Raw genomic sequence first — 24059 nt, forward strand, 5'->3', positions numbered from 1 at the left:
ACACACAATCATATCAGTCCATAGGGAAAGAATTTCAATAACTTTTTCAGATAGAGATGCTCCAACACTAAGTCATCTGTAACTTTAGCATCACGATAACATTTCCTGCCAGTTAACTGGCTCCCACATACAGCATTATCTTGAAACAGAAAACAGTGGTACAACATCATGGTACTTCACATTTAGATCAGTTGTTGAATTCAAAGAGGACATACCCACTGCTGGTGCATCATATTCATCCCCAAGTAAAATTTCAGGAGCAGAATAGGCGAGAGATCCACAGCTCGTGGTGAGCTTTTTTCCGGGCTGAAATTTGTTGCTGAAGCCAAAATCAGTTAATTTCACAAGTCCTTGTTTTTCAAAGAAGACCACGTTCTCTGGCTTTAAGTCTCTGTGAACTACATGCAGTTTGTGGCAGTATGATATAGCATGAACTATTTGAGCAAAGTACTTTTTTGCCAGATCCTCATTCAGACCTTCTTCGTGCTTCATGATGTAATCAAACATATCCCCTCCATCACCTAGTTCTAAGATGAGATAAAGTTTCGTCTGGGTGTCAATCACTTCATACAGCCGTACAATATTGGGATGCTGCACCAGTTTCATGCATCTAACTTCTTGAAAAAGATGTCCAGTAGCTAGAGTATCCAGTTTGGTCTTGTCAATTACTTTTACTGCTACTTTTTCACCCGTAAAGACATGTCGAGCAAGTTTGACCACAGCAAAATGTCCTCTGCCCAAAGTCTTATCCAAGTCATACAATCCCGCAATTTTTCCATCATATCCCCGTTTGAAGCCTGCCATTCTGTTTCAGAAGATGAAATAATGCTTAAGCTCTTTGGAACTGTGATCTTTTCATAGAAGAGTATCCGTTGCAAATAAATAGTCCATCGTCACTGCCAAGCACGCCTGAAAAAAGTAGAGACAAGACTATATATTTGTACGAAAGTAAGTAAAACCATTATCCTGTCGTTCCCTTGAAGTCACACAAGCACGTTATTACAGATTACTTTTCTGGCTATTTTAATGGCCAGAAATCAGCTGGACAACATAGAATATTTACATGAAAACATTTGATTTATCTTAGATTTTAGCTTACTCTTTCATGTTGCAGCATGTTAAACAAACTGACATACAAGATTTCATTTTGTTACATGTGAGTTCAAGTACTATCAACTAATCCTGTAATTACCACAAATTAACAAAGCTTTACAGGCTGAAATTAAAACATTTGGCTTACAAAAAAAAAAGTTTGGTTAAATATTTTGACTAGAGTTATAGAAACTGGTGATAAAAAGTTTGTGTATTCAGCAGCCCTGGCAATAAGTCGTAAGAATAGAAAGGAAGCAGAGACAACCCCGGAGGTTCAGTTTGTGCCAAATTTCTGCTTACTACTAAATCCAGCATGCATTTCAACAGGTAAGGTCAATTTTATAGAACATTCATATTCAAACTTGTTTTAGAAGGCCTTATTTTCATTTTATTTCATATGTAAAACACCCCAAAAACTTTTTCTCGTGCTTGTAACTTAGACTGAAGTTTAACAATCTTTACTTATCAAAAAGCTTGCCATTCATCCCACTTCAAGCACAAAGCACCTGGAAATATGAAAACCTAGATGGCTTACTGCCAACTCAATGTAACAGAAAACACAGCTCTTTATAATATATATTCTTTTTCAGAATACATTTTCTCAGTTTCAAAACAAAACTTCAAGAAGAAAAGCTTTGGAAAGGAAGCTGGCAAGCAAACAGTTCTGACATTAGCTATTCTCAAGTCAGAAACACAAGCATTAAATTAAAAACACTCCCTGCTACACAAGCTATTTCACAGGCAGTAAACTAATGAACCTGATTTCCTATGTATTCCATTACAAGCTTGGGGTCCTGTGAGGATTGTCTGATGTTTAACAAGCTCACCTTACTGCTTCTCCCAGCTGGAATCATGGTATAACCTCTTCTCTATCCAGCTGTCTACTTCCATAAAGTCAGTGGGAATGCAGTTCAACACCTCCACCCCTGTAAAATTTGAATGAAATCAAATCAACTTTTGAAACCTCAAAACTTAACCAAGGAACAGAGCAAGTGCAACAATTACATAAACATGGAGTGTTTGTTGTTATTCTCTGGTGTTTGTTTTGGGAGGAATATTAATCAAGCTTTAAAAAGAACAAAACAATTGATTTTGTGCTACTGGACCTCTTTATTCAGCTATTAAGCACTGTACTTCAGACATTCTTCCAAAAATGACTCAGTTTCACTTACAAATACCATGCATCAAAATCTAGTGCTGAAATAACAAAAGTTTTCTGTTAAAGATATATTTTTTCCTCTTTTTAGATTTGATTATTCAAGGTACAGGTGGACGCATCCATAAGCTACAGTAAAACATCTAAAACTTAGGAGCAATAGTGAAAACCAAAGTAGTTTCCTAGCGCATTTGGAGCATGGTCATTTAAATCTAGAGCTGCCCACTGGAAAACAACAACAACAAATTTATTTTCAAGTAATTCCCCAAGCATTACCTCTAAGAGGCATCAAATACCTCAAATCAAAGCAAGTCTATTCTTTCTTATGCAGAAAGGTGAAGTACTACATTGACGTGTCCCATCTTGCAATACATACTGCATAGATGAGCAACCTGAACTAAAATCCATACTCCACTTGGTAAGGATGCCTACAGTCCAGAAACACAGGTTTCTTCTCAGTCTACTTTACAACCAACTACATGGGAGGGACCGTTGGGTCAACAGGAAAGCAGCAAGGAAGAGAAACACTGGAGAGATATCTGAGAGGAGACTGAAGAGATGAGGTTTTTCTTGGTTTGATTTAAAACTAATGCTCCAAACAACTCCCATTTATACCCAAGGGAACCTCTCAGCAGACAGTTTTCTACTGTATTGAGACAGCAAGTGCACAGACTACCTCCCCAATTTGGACAATTTTTTATCAGGTTGAGATTACTGGGTCTGGGAAATTGACTCCATACTTTTTCCAACAACAGATCGTTGTAATTTAGTAATTCATAGGGTTGCAATATCTGCTTCTCAACATACCCCACACTGCTAGTCTTACAGAATTTCCTCAATTGCCATCAACTGAATCACATTATACATCCCACCCTTATTCCAGAAAGTACAAAACTAGATGATGGCATGCTACCAAAGACCCATCTTGAACTGTTTCCTACCCAGTAAGTAACCATTAGAAGATGCAAAGGGAAGAACATGAGACAAAAGCAAACACAACAATAAATAATGAAACCCTACTTGTCTTCAGCAGATTCAGAACCATCTTTACAGGTGTTAATAACATCAGGTGGATTCCATCCAGATGAAATCAAGTAGGTGCTCTATAAAAGTATGTCAGTTTCTAGTATTGCCAACACCCTACAACAAGCTAGTTAAGCTGTTAAACACACGTGCTGTGAGAAGAACCACTTCTTGTATTTGGTCTCCTGGTAAGTTGTGCATCTTCACACTCACCGTCTGTCTCAAAACAAGAACTATCATACTCTAATTCACCCATGCCTGAAGTACTCACAGATTTAGGTTCCTTCCTAGCTTCAGCTCTACCTTGTTCAAGTCTGAGTTTGTGATTCCTTTTACAGAGATCAGTCCATAGACTTTAATATGCTTCTCACTCTTCTCCAAACATTTTCTGGTTTATCCTTTCTTAGATCAGTCTGTTGGTTTATGCGAAGCTTTTTTTCTTGCCCTGTTCATTTAGACTGCTATTGAACACTCAACTGTTTTCATACAATGTTTTATTATAGTTTCTCAGTAATGTAAGGTGACGGAAGTTGCACCATATACAACTGATCTAAATCCTAGACAGGCTACACACATGGCCCGCATGGCACATTCTGAACTTGCTGAGAGCAGCCCTCCAGAGAGGCTTAGGGGCTTTGGCAGATGAAAAGTTGCACATGAGCCAGCAACGTGCGCTTGCAGCCCAGAAAGCCAACCATATCCTGGACTGCATCAGAAGAGGTGTGGCCAGCAGGGAGAAGGAGGGGATTGTCCTCTTCTTTGCCCTAGAGAGGCCCCATCTGGGGGCCCCAGCACTGGAAAGATTTTCAGCAGGTCCACAGGAGGTCTAGAAGGATCATCAGAGGACTGGAGCACCTTTTCTATGGAGAGGGGATGAGAGCTTGGATTGTTCAGTACGGAGAAGGCACCAGGGAGACTCCACTGCAGCCTTCCAGAACTTGAAAGGAGCTTTTACAAGGGAGAGAAAAACTTTTTACACTGTCTGACAGTGACAGGACTAAAAGAGGAAAGATTCAGGTTAGATGTTGTGAAGCAATTCTTTGCTCAGAGAGCAGTGATGCATTGACACAGTCTGCCCAGAGAGGCTGTGGGTGCCCATCCTTGAAGAAGTTCAAGTCCAGGCTGGAGGTGGCCCTGGGCAGCCTGATCTAGTAGGTGACAACCTTGCACATGACAGAAGATTTGGAACTAGATGGTTGTTAAGGTCCCTTTAAACCCAAACCATTCTATGATTAAAAAAAAAAAAAAGAACCACACTCTAACCAGACTCTTATTATTTAATAAGGAAAAAGACTTTAATTTCTAGAAGGACATCAATCATCGACACAAATCTGGTTTTGCCCATAATCCATCCTAAATTAGTATCTTAAAATTGAACTACTTTAAGAGTTTGAGAACCTTCTGTAACATACAAGCTATCAACACCACAAACTACCATGCTCAACTTCTTACAGACTCTTTCTTGCCTAAATATTAAGTCAAACCTCAAGACTTAAACCTCCATTCAGAAGAATACATCACAACCTACAAATCTGACTCAGGCCATAAAACAGGTCTCTGAGGAGATGTGGCATTAAGAGAGACCTTCTTTAAAGTCCCAGATTCAAAGATACCTGTGTATTTGTGTTCACACAAAACAGAGCTTTCTTATTGCATGGCAAAAACCAAAGCTTCGGCACTGGAAGAAGCAAGGATAACTGACCAAAAAAGGCTCAATTCATTTTAGGTTAGCATCTTTTCCAAATTTAAGAAGGTTCCATTCCTACAGAGGAGAGAAAGCAAACCCAGCCACATGTAACAGGATGTAATTTGTCTGAATTTAAGCACCTACAACACTCAGCTCTGAGGAAAGATTTAGACGCAAGTGTTTTGTTCACTTGGCACATTTTCAGCAATGTTTGTACAAACTAAATGTTTACAACTCATAAACATTAACCTGCAGCATTATTCCAGCAAAAATCAGTTATGCTTAAGCCAAAGAAAAATCTCTTCGACAGTAATCAATAGGATAAAAGCTTACAGAGACGGAAATTAAACTACATTTATTAATGCTGCAGTCTCATTAGCTAAAATTACCATAAATTCATTAGTAGTTTAACATAAAGGCTCAATAAAAGACTAACTTTTAATTCTGTGCTTTTAAAACAAATACTCAGAGCTGAAGCTCTCACCTCTGAACACATGCTTGCTAGACAAACTAAAGTAAAAATGGTTTGCTAGTAGGAAATGGAGACAAAACCCTGATAGTACATACACATACAAAGCCTGGTTACAATGTAAATATTCCAATTAAGATAACACAGTTGCTATATTCATACTCTTCACTGATTTTGCTTTTAGTGCTACCATTATCCTGACAACGGAGTATTTTTTTCCTCAGTTTCTCACTAGAGGAAGATAGAATTTTGAAAGTACTTAAGGAGCAAGAAAAGAGGGCACAAAGCAACAGTCTCAAGTTGTGCCAGCAGAGGTTTGAAATGGGTATCAGCAAGAGTTTCTTCATGGAAAATGGGCTGAGGAGCTGGACAATGCTGCTCAAGGAGCTGTTGGGATCACCAACCCTGCAGGCATTTAAGAGATGTGGACACAACACCTAGGGCATGGTTTAGTGGAGGTCTTCATACAGTTAGGTGATGAGCGGATTTGATGGACTTCAGGGTGTTTTCAAACGTAGGTGACTTTACGACTACGTAGGTTGCTCCAGAAGAAACACCTCCCTGATATTTCCGTGGAAACTACAGAAGACATGAAGAGCACAATAACACTATTTGATAGAGCAAATCTCAGCTATAAAAACACTATTTTTCAACACAGTCACCACCATTAGCTGATTTGTGCAGATGAGCTGAGAGAGATGCTCTTCATTTTGTGCTGTGATAGCTGTGCATGGCCATCCAGAATGTGGCTTGTTTTTTCATGTCATTTTTCATGCCATTGTCACCACTCCTAAAACACACCACCCATCACCTCACTGTGCTCACATTCACTGTTTGGTCTCCAGAAACATTCAGCAAGCATTGATAAATGTCAGCGGGTGTGGTTTTTCCATCATGGAGGAATTCCATTCTACATCTCTGCTTCATACATGCTTCCACGTCAGACACTGTTCTGTCAGACTGCCCCTCAGCTGCCATCTGTCACACAGCAACAACAAGTAATGGAATATTGGTGGGAAGGTTGAACATCTACTGCCGTACCACCAACATCCACCTCTGACATCATGGGCAAACAAAAGAGAAGGCATTACTTTCAGAGCAACCACTGTATGCCTCCCATCTCACAGATACCGCAGTTTTCGTAGCAGAGATCAGCAGAAATAGTTTTGTAATATTAGATGCATCTGTTTAAGAGAGTAAACAACGGTACAGCAATTCAGTCACCTCTAGAAGTATCTGGATTGATGTCTAACAGGTCTGTTTAGGAAAAAACAGCACATTTCAGAGACATTACTGTTTCTGTAAGCAACCCATCCTTTCCATTAAGTTTCTATCAGATTATATGTTACATGCAAGACCAGTCTGCTTCACCCAGCTTTAATATCTGTATTAGCTTCTTAATTTAGAAAATTAAGATTCAAGGCTCCATTTCAATGCAACATTACAGTATTATCAAAACAAAACCTTCTCTCCGTTATCAGTCCAACAGACGTGAAACCTGAAGTAATCTTGAAGGGCACACATCCCTCCAGAGAGCTAACCATTCCTGTCTCCCTTCACAGTGAATGGAGATTCAGTCAACACACACGAGTCACAAACAAATTACACCCTAAAGCAGATAACAGAGTAGACCAAACGAATCATTTCTTAGGAGCACGTTTTCATCCTCTGTTAAAGGAGTTTAAGGTGACAAGTTCTGTGGATGTACACATACACAAGGCAAAGAAATGTCACCTCCTTTTCGCCTTTCAGACTCTCTTGTCTCAGAAGAATAACAGTATCCACACCAATTATTTACTAAATAAATACATGTTGAGGGTAAGACTTACAGTTTCTAGTTAGAACAGCAACATAAATCAAAAGTAGGCCCAAGTTGATCACAGATACAAAAGCAACTTTTTGACTCAGAAAGCAACTTACACCAGTTGTTATAATCTGAATGTATATCAAAGGAAGTATCTACTCAGTATACGAACTTGGCAAGCAGGATTTTTCATATTATTTCACTGCTCCCTACCAGTGTTTATCTGCTATCCCACAGCAAGGTACCCTCGCAGCCTCATCTATAAGTCTCTGAAGACAGTTCATTTTTACAAAAGCATGAGCCGCTCTTTATGTGTGAGGATACTACAGTGTGCTAATCTGCTTTCCCGAGAAGGCTTTTGTTCGCTGATTCTCTTATATAAGGGAAAGCCAACATGCTTGAAACAGGTATGAAGTGCTGCATATGTGAAGCTTGAAGAGCATGCATGGCTAATGTATACTACATGCTCTGAAAACTGGTCATGATCCATTTCCTCCATGGTATTTGAAATCTGTAAAACCTCACAGTACCTGATATCCCCTGAATAGGCTGGCACAACATGGGACTTATGATTTGGAACACTTGTGCTGTCTCTCTGCTTCCACACACAGCCCAACAAAGCAGCCCTTCCTCCCTGGCTTTCCTGCAACCTATGCCACCACAACTGCCAAAGGTACTCAAAGCAACACCAATCTACAGCTGCCCTACAGCCAAATGCTTTGCAGATACAGCGAAGGGGGGAGCTTAGGTTTCACAACTCTGCCCTTATATAAGCAAGGCTATCTTACGTGTACTTTCCATTTGATATGCTTGTATGTCATGGTGTAGTCATGCCTTTCCCTTCACTGATGACAAAGCCCATAAACCCTCCCACTCCTGACAAGTTCCTCAGTACAACACTGCACGTACACCTTGAGAAATCTACTACACTTATTTTGTTTTCATATTAGGTCTCATTGCTAGCTCCCACAGCAACACCATTCACCTCACAGCACTCTTACTAAAACGTCAAGATACGTCAGCAAATCCCTCTACCAGTCAGCATGGCTACATCCATAACAATGAACAAAGAAGAGTTACCAGGTAGCTCTACAATCCATATAAACAAAATTATTAATTTGCATAATTTAATAACATTCCCTAGTTCTAAATGGTATTCAGAATTTTGCTCTGAGAAGGTATGAGTTGTAAGCTGCTAATTAAGTTCTGCCATTTAGCATTTGTGAAGCATGTAGTGAAGTGTTAGCATTTTATTATTTTAGAATGCGTTGCAGGTATCAGTTATTAATGCCTCAGCTTCATTCTTCTTAGAACCTAAACTAGAAGTAACAAAACACTAAATAAGAATGCTCCAACTCTAAGGCCCATTATTTGGAGAATAGTCAGATGTAGAATTATTTGACAGGCCACCAAACTCTATAAAACAATGCTCCTGGGCCTACAAATAGAAGTCTTATGGATGAGGTACGGTGTGTGAGTGGTTAGTGATATAGATTAGGGAAAAATATAAAGTGTACTAGCTTAATGTGTTGCAAAAGAACTAGGAGAGCCTGCACAACCTGAGAGTGAAGAGCAAAACATAGTGATCCTCCTGCTCTACTCCACTCCCGTGAGCCCCCCCCCTCCAGCAGCGTGGTGCCCAGCAGAAGAAGGGCATGGATCTGTTGGAGCAGGCCCAGAGGAGGCCATAAGACTGATCAGAGCACTTGAAGCACCTCCCCCATGGAGACAGGCTGAGAGAGTTGGGGTTCAGCACAGAATAGATGACATGGCTATTAAGGGGACAGATGCACTAAGAGTGATCAAATTAGGAGCCACAGACAAACCACCGTAAGTAGTCACTGGCAATGATCCCAAATGCCTTTAGTTGTGAAATGTTTTAAGAGCCCAAGATACTTTCACAACCACACTGATAATCACTACTGTTCACAAAGCACTTTCCATTTCTAAGAAGAGGTAATAGACAAGACAAATGCAATCCACTCTGTGGATTTGATAAACTCAGCAATAGCTTTACACTCTTTAAAGTCTTCACACCAGCCACAGCTGCAAAAGCAGTTAATTTCTGTCTGTTTTCCTCTCATGCCTCTTCTCAAAGTCCAGTATGCAGCTAAACAAACAGAACAACGTGTTCCATGAAACACATACCACCACCCCGTTCACATGTCAGATGCTTCAGCAGTACAGACCACTTAAGATCTAAAGCTGCTCTTAAAGTCTTACTGCAGAGAACACCAGACCTTCTCAAATGATCATCTCCCCTGAACTGCCTTCTGTAAAGTAGTATATGAAAACCATCTTCTAAGAGTATTCGCTCCAAATTCTGTATCTTCCAGTACTTTCTGTATCCTTAAATCTTTGTTTCAGAATAGTGACATCAAGCTATACAATCCAAATTACCACTCTGCAGTATCTGCTGGAAAAATTCTCAGCCATAGGAAATTAACATGGATGTTTTAATTACAGATCTTCATAAACCTCACCAATCGAGATCTGATATCCATCAAGCCTGACGATCACAGAAACCAGCAAGCATTTCAACAACCTTGCAAGCAAGAGAAATAACTCATGGTGGTTATTCAGAAGTCCATTTTATGCCACTTCTCCAATCCTGGCTTTGATATTCTAGATGTTTCCCTTTGTTCCTCCTCCCAAAATTAACTTGGAACATGACACCGATGAAGAAATGATTGGTGTATCAGACAGAAATCATTACTGTGATTCACGATGGAATCACTATCTTTTAGACAGGACTTTGCAGCACCCCTACCAGAAATCCTACTGTAAGGACTTGTTGGGTTTCTACCAAATCAGATTTCGACCCCACCACTCTGAACTCTTAGGAAAAAGAATCACCTCATCTACTCTGTGCTCATGAACTCTCGAGAGTCATTTCCCCTCTTTTCAAATGTCTATTTATAATGTTACCAAAAGATTTTCACATGCTAGACAGCACAGAAAGCCACCGACAGAAGCTCTCAACATTCCACGGTTAACCAATGAGTACTTCAGCACAGCTTCACATTAATAAATTACTACTAGTATTTGTTGTTTAAATTCACAATCACAAACATGATTTTTATTCTGTACCAAGGGAGGTGAAATCACTAAGCATTATCACAAAGCACTCCCCAGTAAATGCGTGCATATTGTTAGCATTATTACAAGCACTCATTCCTATTAAAGTTAAGAACCATTAAGAACAACCTCGGCTCAAATTTCAGATAGCTTCATTTCTTTAACATTTTATCTGGTAGTATAAGAATTAGAGTGCTTCAATTGACTTGATGCTGCTGTTTTTCAAGCAGGACACAAACTACCTAAACTGTAAGGAACAGCACCTATCACAACTTACAGTTACTCAGTTTCAGTGCCTCACTCCTAGCATCTCCTATTAGCCAAGATCCTGCCAACACCCAAAATTCACCATGCTCCACTGTGAGCTACAGTTACAAAAATCTAAGCAGTAACACTGGTGTAAGCTATAACTACACAGGACACTAATACCAACCAAAAAGTCCAAATTCAGTGCAACACACATGCCCCAGTATTGTTGTAAAGGGCCATGGCACAACTCAGACATTTTTCTTTTTTTCAGAAAGCAATCACTTTCTGTTTCATATTTTGCAGGCATGAGAACTACACAGCCTTTGTACTTCATTAAGTTCTTAACACTACTAACTGAATCAACTTATGTGTACCAAAACTCTGCCAGGGTAAGTTATCCTGCAATTGTGCATGAATATACAGTTCTTCAAATCCTCTTAAGCTCTTACATAACGTTATGTGCATTAAAACAGCAGCTCCTTCACCTTATTTCAGAAGCTGTAGCACTGGAAGTACTGTGGCAAGGAAGACGCGCAGAACTTCACGTGTTACTAAAGTTAACAGCTTATGCAATGTAATATTTGAGTATTCATCACAAACTGCAGTTCAGCACTATGTGTAAGAGACAGTGTCCCCGATCTGAACCATGTTTCATTGACTTTTTTTTATTTTAAGACATAATTAACAAACACTACTGAGTAGAAATGAACAGAAGCTCATCAAGAAGTTTTAAAGTGTTTCAGCACATTTTTGGAAGCAGGAAAAACACAAGAAAAAAGATTGTATTATTTCGTGCTAGCTACACCAGGATACTGTGCCCTTGAAAGCAGGACAGGCAGCAAAGCAAGACAAAGGCACTAAGTTCAGCATTACAGCTGGTAAGATATACAGGGCAGCAATACGCTGAAGGTGCAGATCTGCAAAATGACTCAAATATGAGATTAAAGGTAGAGAAGGAGAACCTTAGCAGAGACCGGGTCGGTCAGAAGAGTGCATGAGGAAGATGACTACTGCAAGTAGATGGGTATCTGCAAGACCGTGTTAACATGCATAGTCTTAACACGCTATTTAATATAATCCTAAGGCAGACTATGCATCTACAGCACAACAGGGAACAGTGACTGTGACACACCACCTACACTGCATAGGAATATTAGTTATTGTAGCAAGACAATTCAAGGAACATCAGTAACCTGTACAGAACTCTTCGTACCTAAAAAACACAGAAGCCAAGACTCAACCTGTTCCTCCTTGCTTCACATTTATTAAGACAGCTTATCCCTGAATTTAAGACCTAATTTCCCCTTTCTTGCTGTTTTTGTTAGAACTCTCATAAGTGGACCACAAAATTCACTCAAGACAGTCAGATGAATGCACTGCCTCAGCTGATGCCTTGCTTACCAAGCACGTGCCCAGCATTCAGGTTAGCTTCTCTTCCCAGTCACCTGAAGCACTGCACCACCATCCTACCCCTTTCATGGCCAGTTAGAATATTCAAGAAAAAAGTGAGACAAGACCAGACTTTCCTCCCTTTACCTTCTATTGTTAAGTTCCCAAATTTGGATTTTTCAGGCACCAAGTTAAAGAGCAAGTACTAGTCTGTTCAAATTAACCTTTCAACATTTCACAAGATAAAATTCAATTGCATTAGTTAGCGACGACCACTAATTCTTCTAAACTTGTTTCACGTTCCTTCTTTCCAAGCAAAAGCAATTGTACCAAAACAATTATCACCTGAATTCCCACTTTCTGTGATGTACTTACAGCTACTTAAAAAAAGAAGCACTCATTAACCCAGTTCTTAATGGTGCATGCCTTGCAAAAACTGCCTAATTCTAGCATAACCGTCATTTGCTCGTAAACACTTTCATACAGATTTCATTTTGCTGAGATTCATTAAACTGGTCCATCCCCAGAGCTTGGAGATCTAAATATATTCAGAATAAACAACTCCAAAGAGCAGCCTATATGACTAAGTAGTGACTGCACTACAGAGGGCAGGAGTAAGCAGATTTGCTTGCAATTCATTCATGCTAGATGGCTCTAAGTCACACAACACAATTCAGCTGTTCCAGGAACTGCAATGGTACCATTGAGGAAACCACCTCTTTGCATATCTGCTCATAACCAACACTTGAAAGCAAGACGATGGGCAAAAAAACAGTCCACGCCTAAGCAAAAGCCCAGGGCTGTTTGTTTTTTGTTTTTGTTCTTTTTTTAATTTCTATATCCCATGTAAAACTTTCTCCTTCACAGGTGTTCTAGCACCACTTCCCAATAAAAATATCCAAGGCAAAAATAGGTCACATTTGTCTCCAACAGTCCTCGGGCCAACGCTAGCTTTTCCCTAGTGGATGTCCTCCAATACTTTATTCAGCCGACTTATACAGACAAACATACCACACGCAGCTGTCCTTTAGCTACCCCTGAGCCTTTAAATCAACCACAAACATCTGTAAAAGTACGCCGAAGCAGCGGAGCTCCAGCTGGGTGCCACGAGGCACCTAGCAGACAGCACAGAGATCTCTCCGGGACTCACCTACTTAGCCAACCGATCTGCACAGCACCCCCAAGGCGGCACACTGGATGCAATAGATGCACTGACAAAAGCAATACGAGCGCGGACAAGGAACGCGGGATACTCGCGCCTTCGTTCTCCGTCCGAGGCGCGCTCCAGCTCCCAGCACAAGACGCCGGCTCGCTTTCTGCACAAACCTGTTGGCTTCGCACCTGGTTCCGAGGGGTAAGATGCACCGTCATTCCCCGAGCACCCTGCGACCGGACGGGCTCTCGAACGGGAGGGCTTTCGAGCGCCTCGTTCGTTATTCCCCCCCCCCGAGCCACAGAAAATGCGAGGCGGTGCCGGCAGGGCGGCGGAGGGGCAAACCGCGCCGCTCTCCGCTCGGTGACCCCGCGGGCACGGGGAGGGCAGAGCGCAGAGGGGACAGAGGGCACGGCCTCGCGGGGGGCACGCGGGCCGAGCGCACGGCCCCGCTGCAGCGGCCCTCCCCCGGCAGCCCTCTCCCGCAGCCCCGCCGCACCGACGACCTTCGGGGCCCCGCCGGCGGCCCCCGCCGCCGTCTCCAGGGCCCAGGCCGCCATAGGAGGAGCGAAAAGGCGCAGGGAGGGGAGGAAGGGGACCCACCGCACCCCGCCGAGCCGGCCCCATCCCCGCAGCCCTGCCCGAGCGCAGCCCGGCAACTTACGGCGTCTCCTCGGGCCGCCGCGCCCCGCGCCGCCCTCTGCATGGGCAGCGCCCGCCGCGACCGCCCGCGGGGACGGGGAGCGCGACGAGACGGGAGATAAAGGCTCGGAGACGGCGGCGGGGAGCTCGGCCGGGCCGCGGGGCTCGGGGAGGACGGCCGCGGTAACTCGCGCCCCGCGCCGGGCGGACTGACGGACGCTCAGCAGGGCCCCGCCGCTGCGGCGGCTCCGAGACGCGACTGACAACAACGGCCGCAGCTCGCGGAAAGCCAGAGTGGGGGGGCGGGGGCGGGGCCAACGGACACCCGCGCGAGCCCGTGAGGCGGGCGCGTCGCGCCTGCGCGGAGGGGAGGCGGTGCGATTGGCGTCACGGCGGCCCAATGGGAGGAGGGCGGGCGCGTCGGGCGGGGTGAGGCCGCCTGAGGGGAAAGCGGAGCAGGGCGGGAGGGGAGAGAGCGGGTCCGGGGTGTGCGGCTGGCGGCCGTCGAGGGGCGGGCACGTTCCCTTCCCGCCCATCTCGGGCCCCGTTTCTAAACATGAGTAGTGCAAATGGCCAAAAGAAGGGAACCTGATGCCAACCACGAGAAGGCTGAGGAGAAGGCGAAGCCCGCGTAGTCAGCGCCCCTCAGCTGCCCCGTGCCATCGAAGGGCCAGAGAGCTACTCTCTGAGTAGCCAGGGAAGGGAAAGGATTTAAAGTGACCCATGTCAAAGTCAACTTTTTTTCGGATAGAAATTGTGTAAGGTATATAGAGGGAGAGAATACAAAACTCCATTATAATGAAGGCCAATTTTAAGAAAATGTCTGGTGAACGCCGTTCTGTTTTCCTCATGCTTTGACAAAACTCAGCGATCACCCTTTCGTGAATAGCCCGTGTTACATTGCACAGCTGGGGCTATTGAGCTGACCTTGATTGCTGGATTCACAACGCAGATCTGATGTAGGAGATGACAGCGACCAGCCCGCCGTCTCTGACTACCCAACCACCACTGATTTCTCAGGTCTTAGTCTGTAAAGGTGTGCAAAATGCATCACTTGGATTTCTGAGCCTGCTACATCCAGATGGAGCCTAATGTCTCCAATTCTGTAAAAGTTAAGCTTAGATTATTTCTCTCACTTTCTAGTTTAAAAAAGCTATAATTTCACTTGTTTTTATGCTTCACTTGCATCTTGGAGAAAGCACAGTCTTAGAAAGACTGTGTACATATTAAAGCTATAATGATTCTTCAGTTCAGTGCTACTAACTCTCCCTTTGCAAAATATTTTGGCTAAAAGCCTGCTTTTATTCTTTATTATTTCTTAGAAATCACACTATCCATTGAGCTGCCACATGAAGTATCACGCTTAGATTTACTCAGGTTCTAAACCACTCAGTTCATTTGTGCATTTGCTTATGATGGTGAGCGGTGAGTGGAAAAGGATACACTCACAGAAAAGAAAAAGTGAATATTCTTGCCCTTGAAACTGCTAATGTGAGTTACTGTACTTTGAGTCACTGCTGTATAATACAATAGTTCTTTTACTCAAAGGGATGACTCTTTGTAGTTATGCATATGTGAGTCTAAAAAGAATGAGAAGGTCAAGGGTGTATGCAACACTTAAGGGGAGATGACAGGGACTGGAAGGAGTCTAGCACTTGCAGTAGGCTGGAATTCAGCACTGGCTAGTTTGCTGTTTTTCCAGCCAGTTTTATTTCTGCCTATGCTACATTGCATGCTGCTGGGATGAGACCAATATCATTCCTCCACCAGGCTAACACAAATTTCCCGTCACACACATGGTCATTTGCACTGGGCTTTGACTTCAGTGGCATAGCTTTGTTCTGGTTTTATGAGGTTTTTGGCAGTGAAAATTTAATGTGATAGCTACGTGCCTGTGAAATCAGACAAGCTGGAGCTACGGGAGGTCAGCACCATAGCTCTGATCTTGGTTGGCCTCAACTGGTTTACCTCACAATAAAAGTACAGTGCCTTGTCTCCACACTGGTCTTACGAGATAGCTAATATGTGTTAGTTATGCCACAGTAAAAACACACCTCATCCATCAGTCACAGCCTGTGTGTAGTTGTCTAGGCAAGGTGACAGCAACGGCCTCGAGTATCTGAGAGGTTGCTCATGGTGTGTATGCATCCAAATCTGACCAGACAGCATTCCTCTTTGCTAAATTCAGCCTTCTACTGTAGACAGAAAATGGTAGACAGTATTTGTTTTTACAGGAGTTTTACTGGCTCACATTAGAAGGAACCTTATTTTATGTAGGGTACTGAAGGTGTAAGTCACCTGTGAAAGGCATGGAGTATGTAAATGCACATGAAATTGTTAGTCTGCTCTACTGTATGTGAGAAGGGATGTGTTTTTCAAAAGATGAATCATGTCAGTTCCCCTGTTTCAAAAATGAGGCTAATACCTAATGTAAATTATTTTGCACCTCTTCAGTGAGGTATTTGAAATGCAGAGTGGTGAAAAATTTGAGGATGTTTCAGTGCGAATGAGACTTTGGACCAGTCTTTGTCAGTCTGCCCATTCTCCCTACTGACTCTTAACAAACGGGTCAAATCTGAGTTAAAGAGGTAGATCTCTCCAGAATTACCTGTTTTCTTAAGTGCCATAAAACTAGGGCTAGGTACTAGAGAGTAACCCTACCTGTACTCCCTGTAAAGCAAAAGCTGCAGTGTGAGCTCACCCTTTATTAGTCATAGGAGAACCCGTGTGGATGAGAGTGGCTTTTTCCCCTCAGGGTGGAAAAAGCTTCAGTCAAAATTCACACTTCATTAGACGCTGGGTAATCTGAGCGTGAGGCTCAAATCCATAGGCCTCATTAATTCCTTTTCATTATTAAATTATTAACAGTTTCCCTGACAAAGCAGAACAAAGCAGCTGCCTTTGGACAGATATAGAAGAGTACAATTTATACTGAAAGTTATGGAGGACATTCAGCTATTACATTTCTTAATAGTCGCAGTGCTTACATCTGAAAGTTTAGTACATTTCTATCATCAGAGTAGTGAACTCAGGTTTCTGGGGTGAAGTAGGAACTGCTATAGACATCCAAAGGAATCACATACAGTCTATTTTCTGAGATCAGAGCTCAGCTAGAGTTGCAATCTGCAGGGACCTCAAGGACAAGAAGATGTGCTGCCACAGCGTCAGTAGTTAAAGACTGGAAAAGGAAAATGTGGGCCAGTTCCCGAATGGGGCAAATGATCTAGTAACAATGGAAACAGGTAACGCTGTGATACTCAAAGCCAGCTTTACCTCAGACTTACTGGCAGAGTCTCCTATGTCTGTGTGCTTTGGATTCAAGGAGAACAGCCAGGAATCAATGAGGATCAAATCAGTGATTACATCGGAGAACTCGGTGCATAAACATCCATAGAATTGATTGAGTTGTGCCTAGGGGTGCTGAGAGAGCTGCCTAATGTCCCTGCTAGACTGTGCTTATCTTTGAAAGGTCATGGGCACTAAGGGAGGTCCCCAGTGGCTGTAGAAAGGCAGATGTATCCATCTTGGTACTGAAGCTGGTACAGCTTCACTGCAGTCCATGTAGTCTTCCTGGGACACATGTGGGCACAGCAAGGAATAGCCAGCATTCCTTTGCCAAGGCTGAATCATGCCTCGCCAGCCGGATCACCTTTTATAATAAAATGAGTGGATGCGTGGACAAGGAGAGAGCAGTAGATACCATTTGCCTTAATTTTAGGAAGGCTTTTGGCACCATCTCCCACAGTCTTGTCTCCAGATTGGAATACTGTGGTCTGGGCAGATGGATAACCATGTGTCAAAAAACCGGTCACATAATAGGCATCAGATGACAGTGGTTAAGGGACTGTGTTCTATCTGGAGGCCAATAGCAAGTGGAGTACCATAATGTTCTATCCTGAGACCTGCCCTGTTTAATGTCCTTGTCCTAGAGATGACAAAGTGCCCTCTCATAGAGTTTGCAGATAGCAGCAACTTGTTGGGATCAGTCAGTGCAGTCAAGGGTAAAAGCTGCCATTCAGAAGGTCTTAAAGTGGAGAAACAGGATGGCAGGAACTTTGTGAAATTAAGGCAGGACGGAAGGTACCTGGGACAGACTAACACCCTGCAGGCTGCTGAGGTGGGGAGCAGATCTGCAGAAGGGGATAGGGGTCCCAAGCGTGGTTGGGGAAACCCAAGCGAGTAAGCTCCAGGCAGTGGTGGTGGCCAGCAACACTCAGAGCTGTGCCAGCAGAATGGCCAGAAGATCAAAGGAAGTGATTACCATCCTCTGCTCGTCACTTAGACCACTTCTGGAGTACAGATCTTTACAAAAAGTCTCTCCTCCATCCAGGAAGGGGAGTGGAATTCAGACACCCAAACAGTAATTCCCACCGGAGCTGAGGACTATTAGAGTTGCTGCCCACGTTGAAGGAAGCACGTATTGTGTCCCCTCATGTGTTGCTTGCTTTTTAACAAGGCAGCCAAACCAGCTTGTAACACATACAGTAGAGGCAACAACGCAGGAGACGGGGCAGGAGGCCCTTGTACTGAGAGGAAATTTGGGATGCAGCACTGTTTGACTTACTCCAGGCAAGGGCAACAAAAATACCAGACTCTGAGTTCTGGTTGGCACAGAAGTCGTGTAGAAACTTTGCTGTTCCTTTGATACCTTTGTCCCACATCTAGCTCTTGTGAGTTGACGATGCAGCTCACAAGCTCCCACTTCACTCAGAAAGGAACAGGATGTTCAAAGAAAATCAAGCATAGTAATCGTGAATGAAGTCATGTGTGAGGTGGCCTCACAATGCCTCAGTTGGAAATGATAAAAAGGTATGAGTCTGCAAGGGAAGGTAGAAACAAGGTCTGTGGACATGCCATTAGCGTTTTAGGTGATAAACTAATTAAACATAGTAAAGTTAGGAGTGGCTTTAAGGTTGGTGATTTGCATTCCTTTTCATTTATGCTTTTGGGCTTGGCCCAAGTTGTTTAGGAATTCCCAGTAACTCTTCCAGGAGAGCTGGAGTAAGAAAATGTGAGTCAGTCCCAGAAGAAGAGTGTCCTTAGTGCTAATGTGTAACTTCATAGTAGTCGTGAGTTTGACTCAAGAGAAAGGGAAGGGTTACGAGGCATTTGTGCGGAACAAGATGCTCAGTTTCTTCGTGCAGGTGTCGTGCTGGCTGGTGAAGACTTCATATGAACCAGATACTGAAAATCCCCCATCCACCTTGCCAGGGCAGAAGAATAAAGAATGCAGCATTGGCCTTGGAGGACCTAAGGAAGGCAGGGCCTAGAAAAATTGTCTTTAGACTTCTGAAGAACAAATCTATGGTGAAAGACTCTCTGAAAACAAATGGCTGAAAGGATCCTTTTAATTTTTTTATTAAGTATGGGTTTTGAACGGTAGGAACCGCACGAAAGCAGTCTTATGAATGCTGCCATAAGGTATAGGTACAGAACTGATTTGTGTTCAAATCAGAATTCTGATCAGGTGACACATTACTCGACTCCAACATTTGCTACTGAAGTGGTAAGTGCTAATGGCCAGAGTGTGACCTGTATTCCACAGTGCCACTTCAATAGATGTCAGAAGACCAGAAAAGCAAGCGTTTAAATGCCTTTTTAGAGTTATCCTTATTGCTTATTTTTAAGTCTGATCTAACACACATTACCTACTAAAGGGTCCTTAGGAATACACATTCCTGGTTAAACAGCAATAGTGCCTTCCGTGCGCTTAGAAGAGTAACCAGTCACATACAGTGTCCTGTGAAAAATAACACAATTTAACGTGGGGACCTATAGCTAAAGACCTGTAAAAATGCTTCTCAACAGAGTAATGTCACAGATTTAAAAATAAGCCATTTCTTGGAAGGAAAGGTTGAGAATTGCACCTTTGAGAGCAATTGTAGTCATGGAACAGCAGTAATCATGTTTTACACGGCAAGATGTGTTTCCATGGAATAACTGATGTTCACCTGAAAGGCCAGTGGTGCCATTTTCACAAGTGCAACGTCTTTGTTTTTAAATGAAACATTTCGAGAATTCACGTCAACGAACATTTGGGGCTTGTTGGCTGTTTCTTTTTTTTGCTGGGAGGGTTAAGTGTTCTGATGAATGCCGTATTCACCTTTGCATCTGTTTGTAGTGCAAAATGACCTCTGCCAGCGCAGTAAAAGCAAATGGTTAAAGCAGCGTGATTAAATTCATCCCATGGACCAAAGAGGGAAAGGCAGCACAGCTCTCCGGTGTTAACAGACTTTTTGCACGTTCCAAAGAATTAACAGCTCCAGCCCTGGCCTATGCTTCCCTCCAAGCACCGTGGAAATTGTATCCACCTACAACTCAGCTTCAGTCTGGCCCATGTGTTAAACCTCAGGAGACAGTCCTTCTACTTTGTTGGGTGGTTTTCTTTTTGCTCAGTCTTCCTTTCCGTACTCAGTCTTGTTTAGGTAGGCTGAGAAGGACGGGATGCATTGAATTTATCAGATTTCTGATGTACAGAGTTGCTGGCGAGCAAATAGAATTTCTCAGTTTAGGCTGGAAAGAAAAAAAATGCGGTATTTTTATAATGACTTTTGCTGAGTAGGTGTGCAAGAAATTGAGGTCTCTGTGAGAGATTAAGAAAGGAAAGAAAGCATTTTCACAGCAAACGTATCTTAGAGAAAGGAAAGAAGAAATAGAAGCGTGACTTCAGAAACCTTGAGTTTAAAAGATCTGTCGTGTAATATAGCGGTTGGAAACTCAGTCAGTGCAAAATATCTGTGTTGATACAGTGCACAATTATTTGAACAACCAAGAGGTCTGCTGTGTTTTAGACGATCTCCGTGCTGTTCCTGGCAGCTCGGATGTGCTCTTTCATATTCTTACTGTTTAAAAAAGAGAAGCAATAATGGAGACAGATTTCTTTTTCAAAATCTCCAGGTTTAACTCAAAATGAAAGGCAAAACCTCCAAACATAATTGAATGCAGAACTTGAAATTCCATTTCCACGTTTAGACAATGACATTCTCTTGCTCAACAACATTTGTTGTCCATTTACAACTAGAGCATTAAAAAAGAAATAGGATGTTGTGGTTCCTAATTAGAACATTTGTTTGAAAGAGTTGTCTTCAAGATAAACGCACGGATTTCTCTGTGTTCTTGCAGAAACAACTTTATAGCTGGAATGGATTTGTTGCTGACATCTCTGAAACAATGTTGACATTTTCTTCAAGTTGTATGGAGCCTTTTCCTGCAAACAGTCCTGCAGAGAAGCAAAAGAAACCAGATGATTTGGGGACTGAAACTGAGCGAGTTGGATCAAGGAGCCGCTGTTCTGGTGATTCTCTGTTCCAGAGAACAACTACAATTAGCCTTTCTTTAGACTCAAGCCAGGAGAATGTCTGAGATTTCAACTCCCTTCACTCCATCAGTCGGAAGATTGGAAACTCGAGGGGAAAAAAAAGAGCCCTTCAATTTTAGGTTTGAATTTTGTTTCTCTCTGTTTGATAGCTGCCTGAAAAGCAGTATTTGTGCCATAGCACTACAACCGCATTCATCCTAGAGATATTTTAGAAAATGATCGAGACTATTTATTTAATAGTGCTATAATGTATAAGTGAGCCTGTATTACTCATGGTGAATATATGCTTTGCTTTATCCTCACGTCAGCATAACCCTATTATTATAAATCAGAGGATTTGACAGACTACTTCAGTCACATCTTGCTCACAGCTCCCATTGTTGGCTGTAACATCCACAGCGTGCCGTCTGGAAAGTGAACGAACCCCAACAGATTATTTTACTTCACTTAACAACTGGGTGCATCCTGCTGTAACATCAAAGATGTTTTACCTTTTTTGTTTTTACTAATGAACTTACTATCTTATGCAATATCTCTGAAATTATAGTAAATTGTTAGAAAAGCATTTAAAACACTCACAATTCACTAATATGTAAGCTCTTCAAAAGGAACTCTGCAATCTTATCTGCAAGAACTAAATACTCTACTCAAGAAGTACATTCCTTATCTGCTGCTTGAACTAAGCAAGGGTGGGGACATTTCTCAACCAATCACCCATTTAGAACATTTCCAGTTGGAATCACACCTGATGGTTTTATACTGCTGAGTATAATCGTGGTGAAGTATATTTCATAACGAAACAAAAATAAAGCAAACCTAAATGTAAGCCGTTTTGACTGGTAATGCATTCTCTCCTATCTTTTCTTTCACATATCCGTAAGCTGTAATTGGAGCTCAGCTTGGAAGAAGTTTCTTGAAGATACCATTTTCTCAGCATTTGCTTTAAATTACTCATTGAATAGTTTAGGGTTTTTTTTTTTTTACTGCTTGTTTTAAAATTACCGACCTGTTTGTTTTATTGCATCCCAAGGAAACACAAGCATGTACATGTAATAAAACTGTTATGATACTTGTTTTTGCACTTTGCATGCTAGATGACTAGGCAAGCAATTATGTTAATCTAGCTGCTCAATGCATTTATGACTTGTGCTGGAGTTAAAGCCACACCTGTCTGCCCTATCTCATAACAAGAAATGGGAGTCTAGGAACAGCAGCTCTTCTTAAATATGGGCAAAACTTTACAAGACAGTTCATACCTGGCAGACTCTTTCCACTCCAAACATCCCACTCCCCGAATATTTGATCTTTAGGATATCTGATCTACAAGTCACTGGGAAGGACTCACTGCTGAGTCATGGAGAGAGTTTTGAATACTGCTATGACTGCTTTGCAGTCTTTGAGGGATCCAGGATCTTATTCTAAGAGTAGAATTTCAGGGAAATGCAACTAGTAAGAAGTTCACACCTCGTGTAATTTCATGGGAAAATCCACTGTTCTGCCCTTTCTCAAAGGTCTTCATTTCTTGTGGGAAGAGAGAAGGGATCAGAAAAGGTTTGGGAACCATGCTGCCAAGGAGAGCAAATGGTTATGCTTGTCTTTTCTTTATATTCTGTATGAAGTCAGGAAGAGAGAGCTGGCGTTGTTCAGCCCAGAGAACAGAAGGCTCCAAGGAGACTTTACAGCAGTGCTCCAATACCTAAAGAGGCCCTACAAGAAAGCTGGGGAGTGACTCTCTATCAGGAATTGTAGTGATAGGGCAAGGGGTAATGGCTTTAAACTGAAAGAGAGTAGATTTAGATTAGATATAAGGAAGAAATCCTAGACTGTGAGACACTGAAACAGGTTGCCCAAGAGAAGCCGTGGATGCCCCATCTCTGGAAGTGTTCAAGGCCCCGGGTTGGATGGGGCCCTGGGCAGCCTGATCTAGTGGGAGATGGCCCTGCCCTGAGCAGGGAGTTGGAACTGGGTAGCTTTTAAGGTCCCTTCCAAGTCAATCCATTCTGTGATTCTACTGGTTCTAAGCAAACCCACTTTAGGATGGGGCTTGGAGGTGCTGCACTACAGAAAAAGAACAACTTTTAAGAGAGCTGGCAGGTGGGTTACCTTGCCTCAGAGGAGGCAGGACAAGCATGGGGTCTGTAGGCATCTTCCATTACAAGCACCTTGGAGGTGCTTGCCTCAATACCTAGTTTCCTCTGGATTGAATTCCGCATAAATCTGCCTGCTCAGCGCCTAGCACTGGCAGACACAGGTGCCTCTGTGCTCAGAGCCCTGCTCAGACCCCTGCAATAATTACTCAGAAGCTTTGGGGTGCGAGCCAATGGGAAACAGCAGGCACGGGGATTTAGGTGGAATTTAGGCCAACAGAATCTGGGACTAAGATCAATACTTAGATTAACTGAAAGTATTATTCACCCTTCTCCCCCATTTTGGATCAACCAGCATTCGGGCTTTTCTTTCTCCTAGAGTTCTAAACGTTCATGCAACTGGGAACAAATGTATCCCAACCTCCTTCAGACTTTTCACAATTATTCCTACCAGCTGCTCTCAGAATTGCATACCGTCTAGCAGCCATGTTCAGAGCACAGCGGAGTGGCTGTCAGCTGGCCAAGACTGCACATGCTTTGGAGCTCATCACTGGTTTCCCAGGGAACCTCTCCTGGGTCCTCTTGCAACGTTCCAAGACACCCAGGAGACATTTCATTACTGCCACTGTTCATGGCTTAGTACATCCTGAAGTAATCAGCACATCAAAGGTGCATTTGCATTTTTTATTCTTAAGTTTCTAAAGCAGTAAAGTGAATTGCTGGCCATACAAAGCTGATTGTACTTATAGCAGTAAAACTCAAGAGCCTTGCTCTGAAGCCTTGAAACTGTCCCTTATTCATCTCATCTATGCTGCCACTGTGGGCTCATGCCTGGTATTGCTGATTTCCATCTTATTACGGTGACTGGCAGGCCGCTGTTCACCCAAGAACTACCTATGCTCCAATTTATCT

At 42.8% G+C, this 24059-nt stretch overlaps 2 protein-coding genes across 5 annotated transcripts in view; one reads left to right on the plus strand and one right to left on the minus strand.

Moving 5' to 3' along the window:
* Positions 1–14003, minus strand: part of SNRK (SNF related kinase) — a 39324-nt gene extending 25321 nt beyond the window's left edge. The window contains exons 1-4 of one of the 4 annotated variants that reach the window (XM_040682461.2): positions 13765–14003; positions 13098–13288; positions 1920–2018; positions 216–909 (exon numbers count right to left, since the gene is read on the minus strand). In XM_040682461.2, coding sequence (XP_040538395.1) covers positions 216–804 — 589 coding nt within the window. In that variant the 5' untranslated portion in view covers positions 805–909; positions 1920–2018; positions 13098–13288; positions 13765–14003. Of the gene's footprint in view, positions 1–215; positions 910–1919; positions 2019–13097; positions 13289–13703 lie in introns of those variants that run through there. The other 3 variants (XM_046923298.1, XM_015281500.4, NM_001199702.2) reach the window with 3 other exon arrangements.
* LOC124417724 lies at positions 10864–21903 on the plus strand. Its single transcript, XM_046937578.1, has 3 exons — positions 10864–10947; positions 13021–13301; positions 20865–21903. The coding sequence occupies exons 1-3, from the start codon at positions 10864–10866 to the stop codon at positions 20917–20919; spliced, it is 420 nt and encodes a 139-aa protein (XP_046793534.1). The 3' UTR covers positions 20920–21903.
* The last annotated feature ends 2156 nt before the right edge of the window (positions 21904–24059 follow it).

The sequence above is a fragment of the Gallus gallus genome, chromosome 2, assembly GCF_016699485.2.
Source record: "Gallus gallus isolate bGalGal1 chromosome 2, bGalGal1.mat.broiler.GRCg7b, whole genome shotgun sequence".
Taxonomy (NCBI): Eukaryota; Metazoa; Chordata; class Aves; order Galliformes; family Phasianidae; genus Gallus; species Gallus gallus.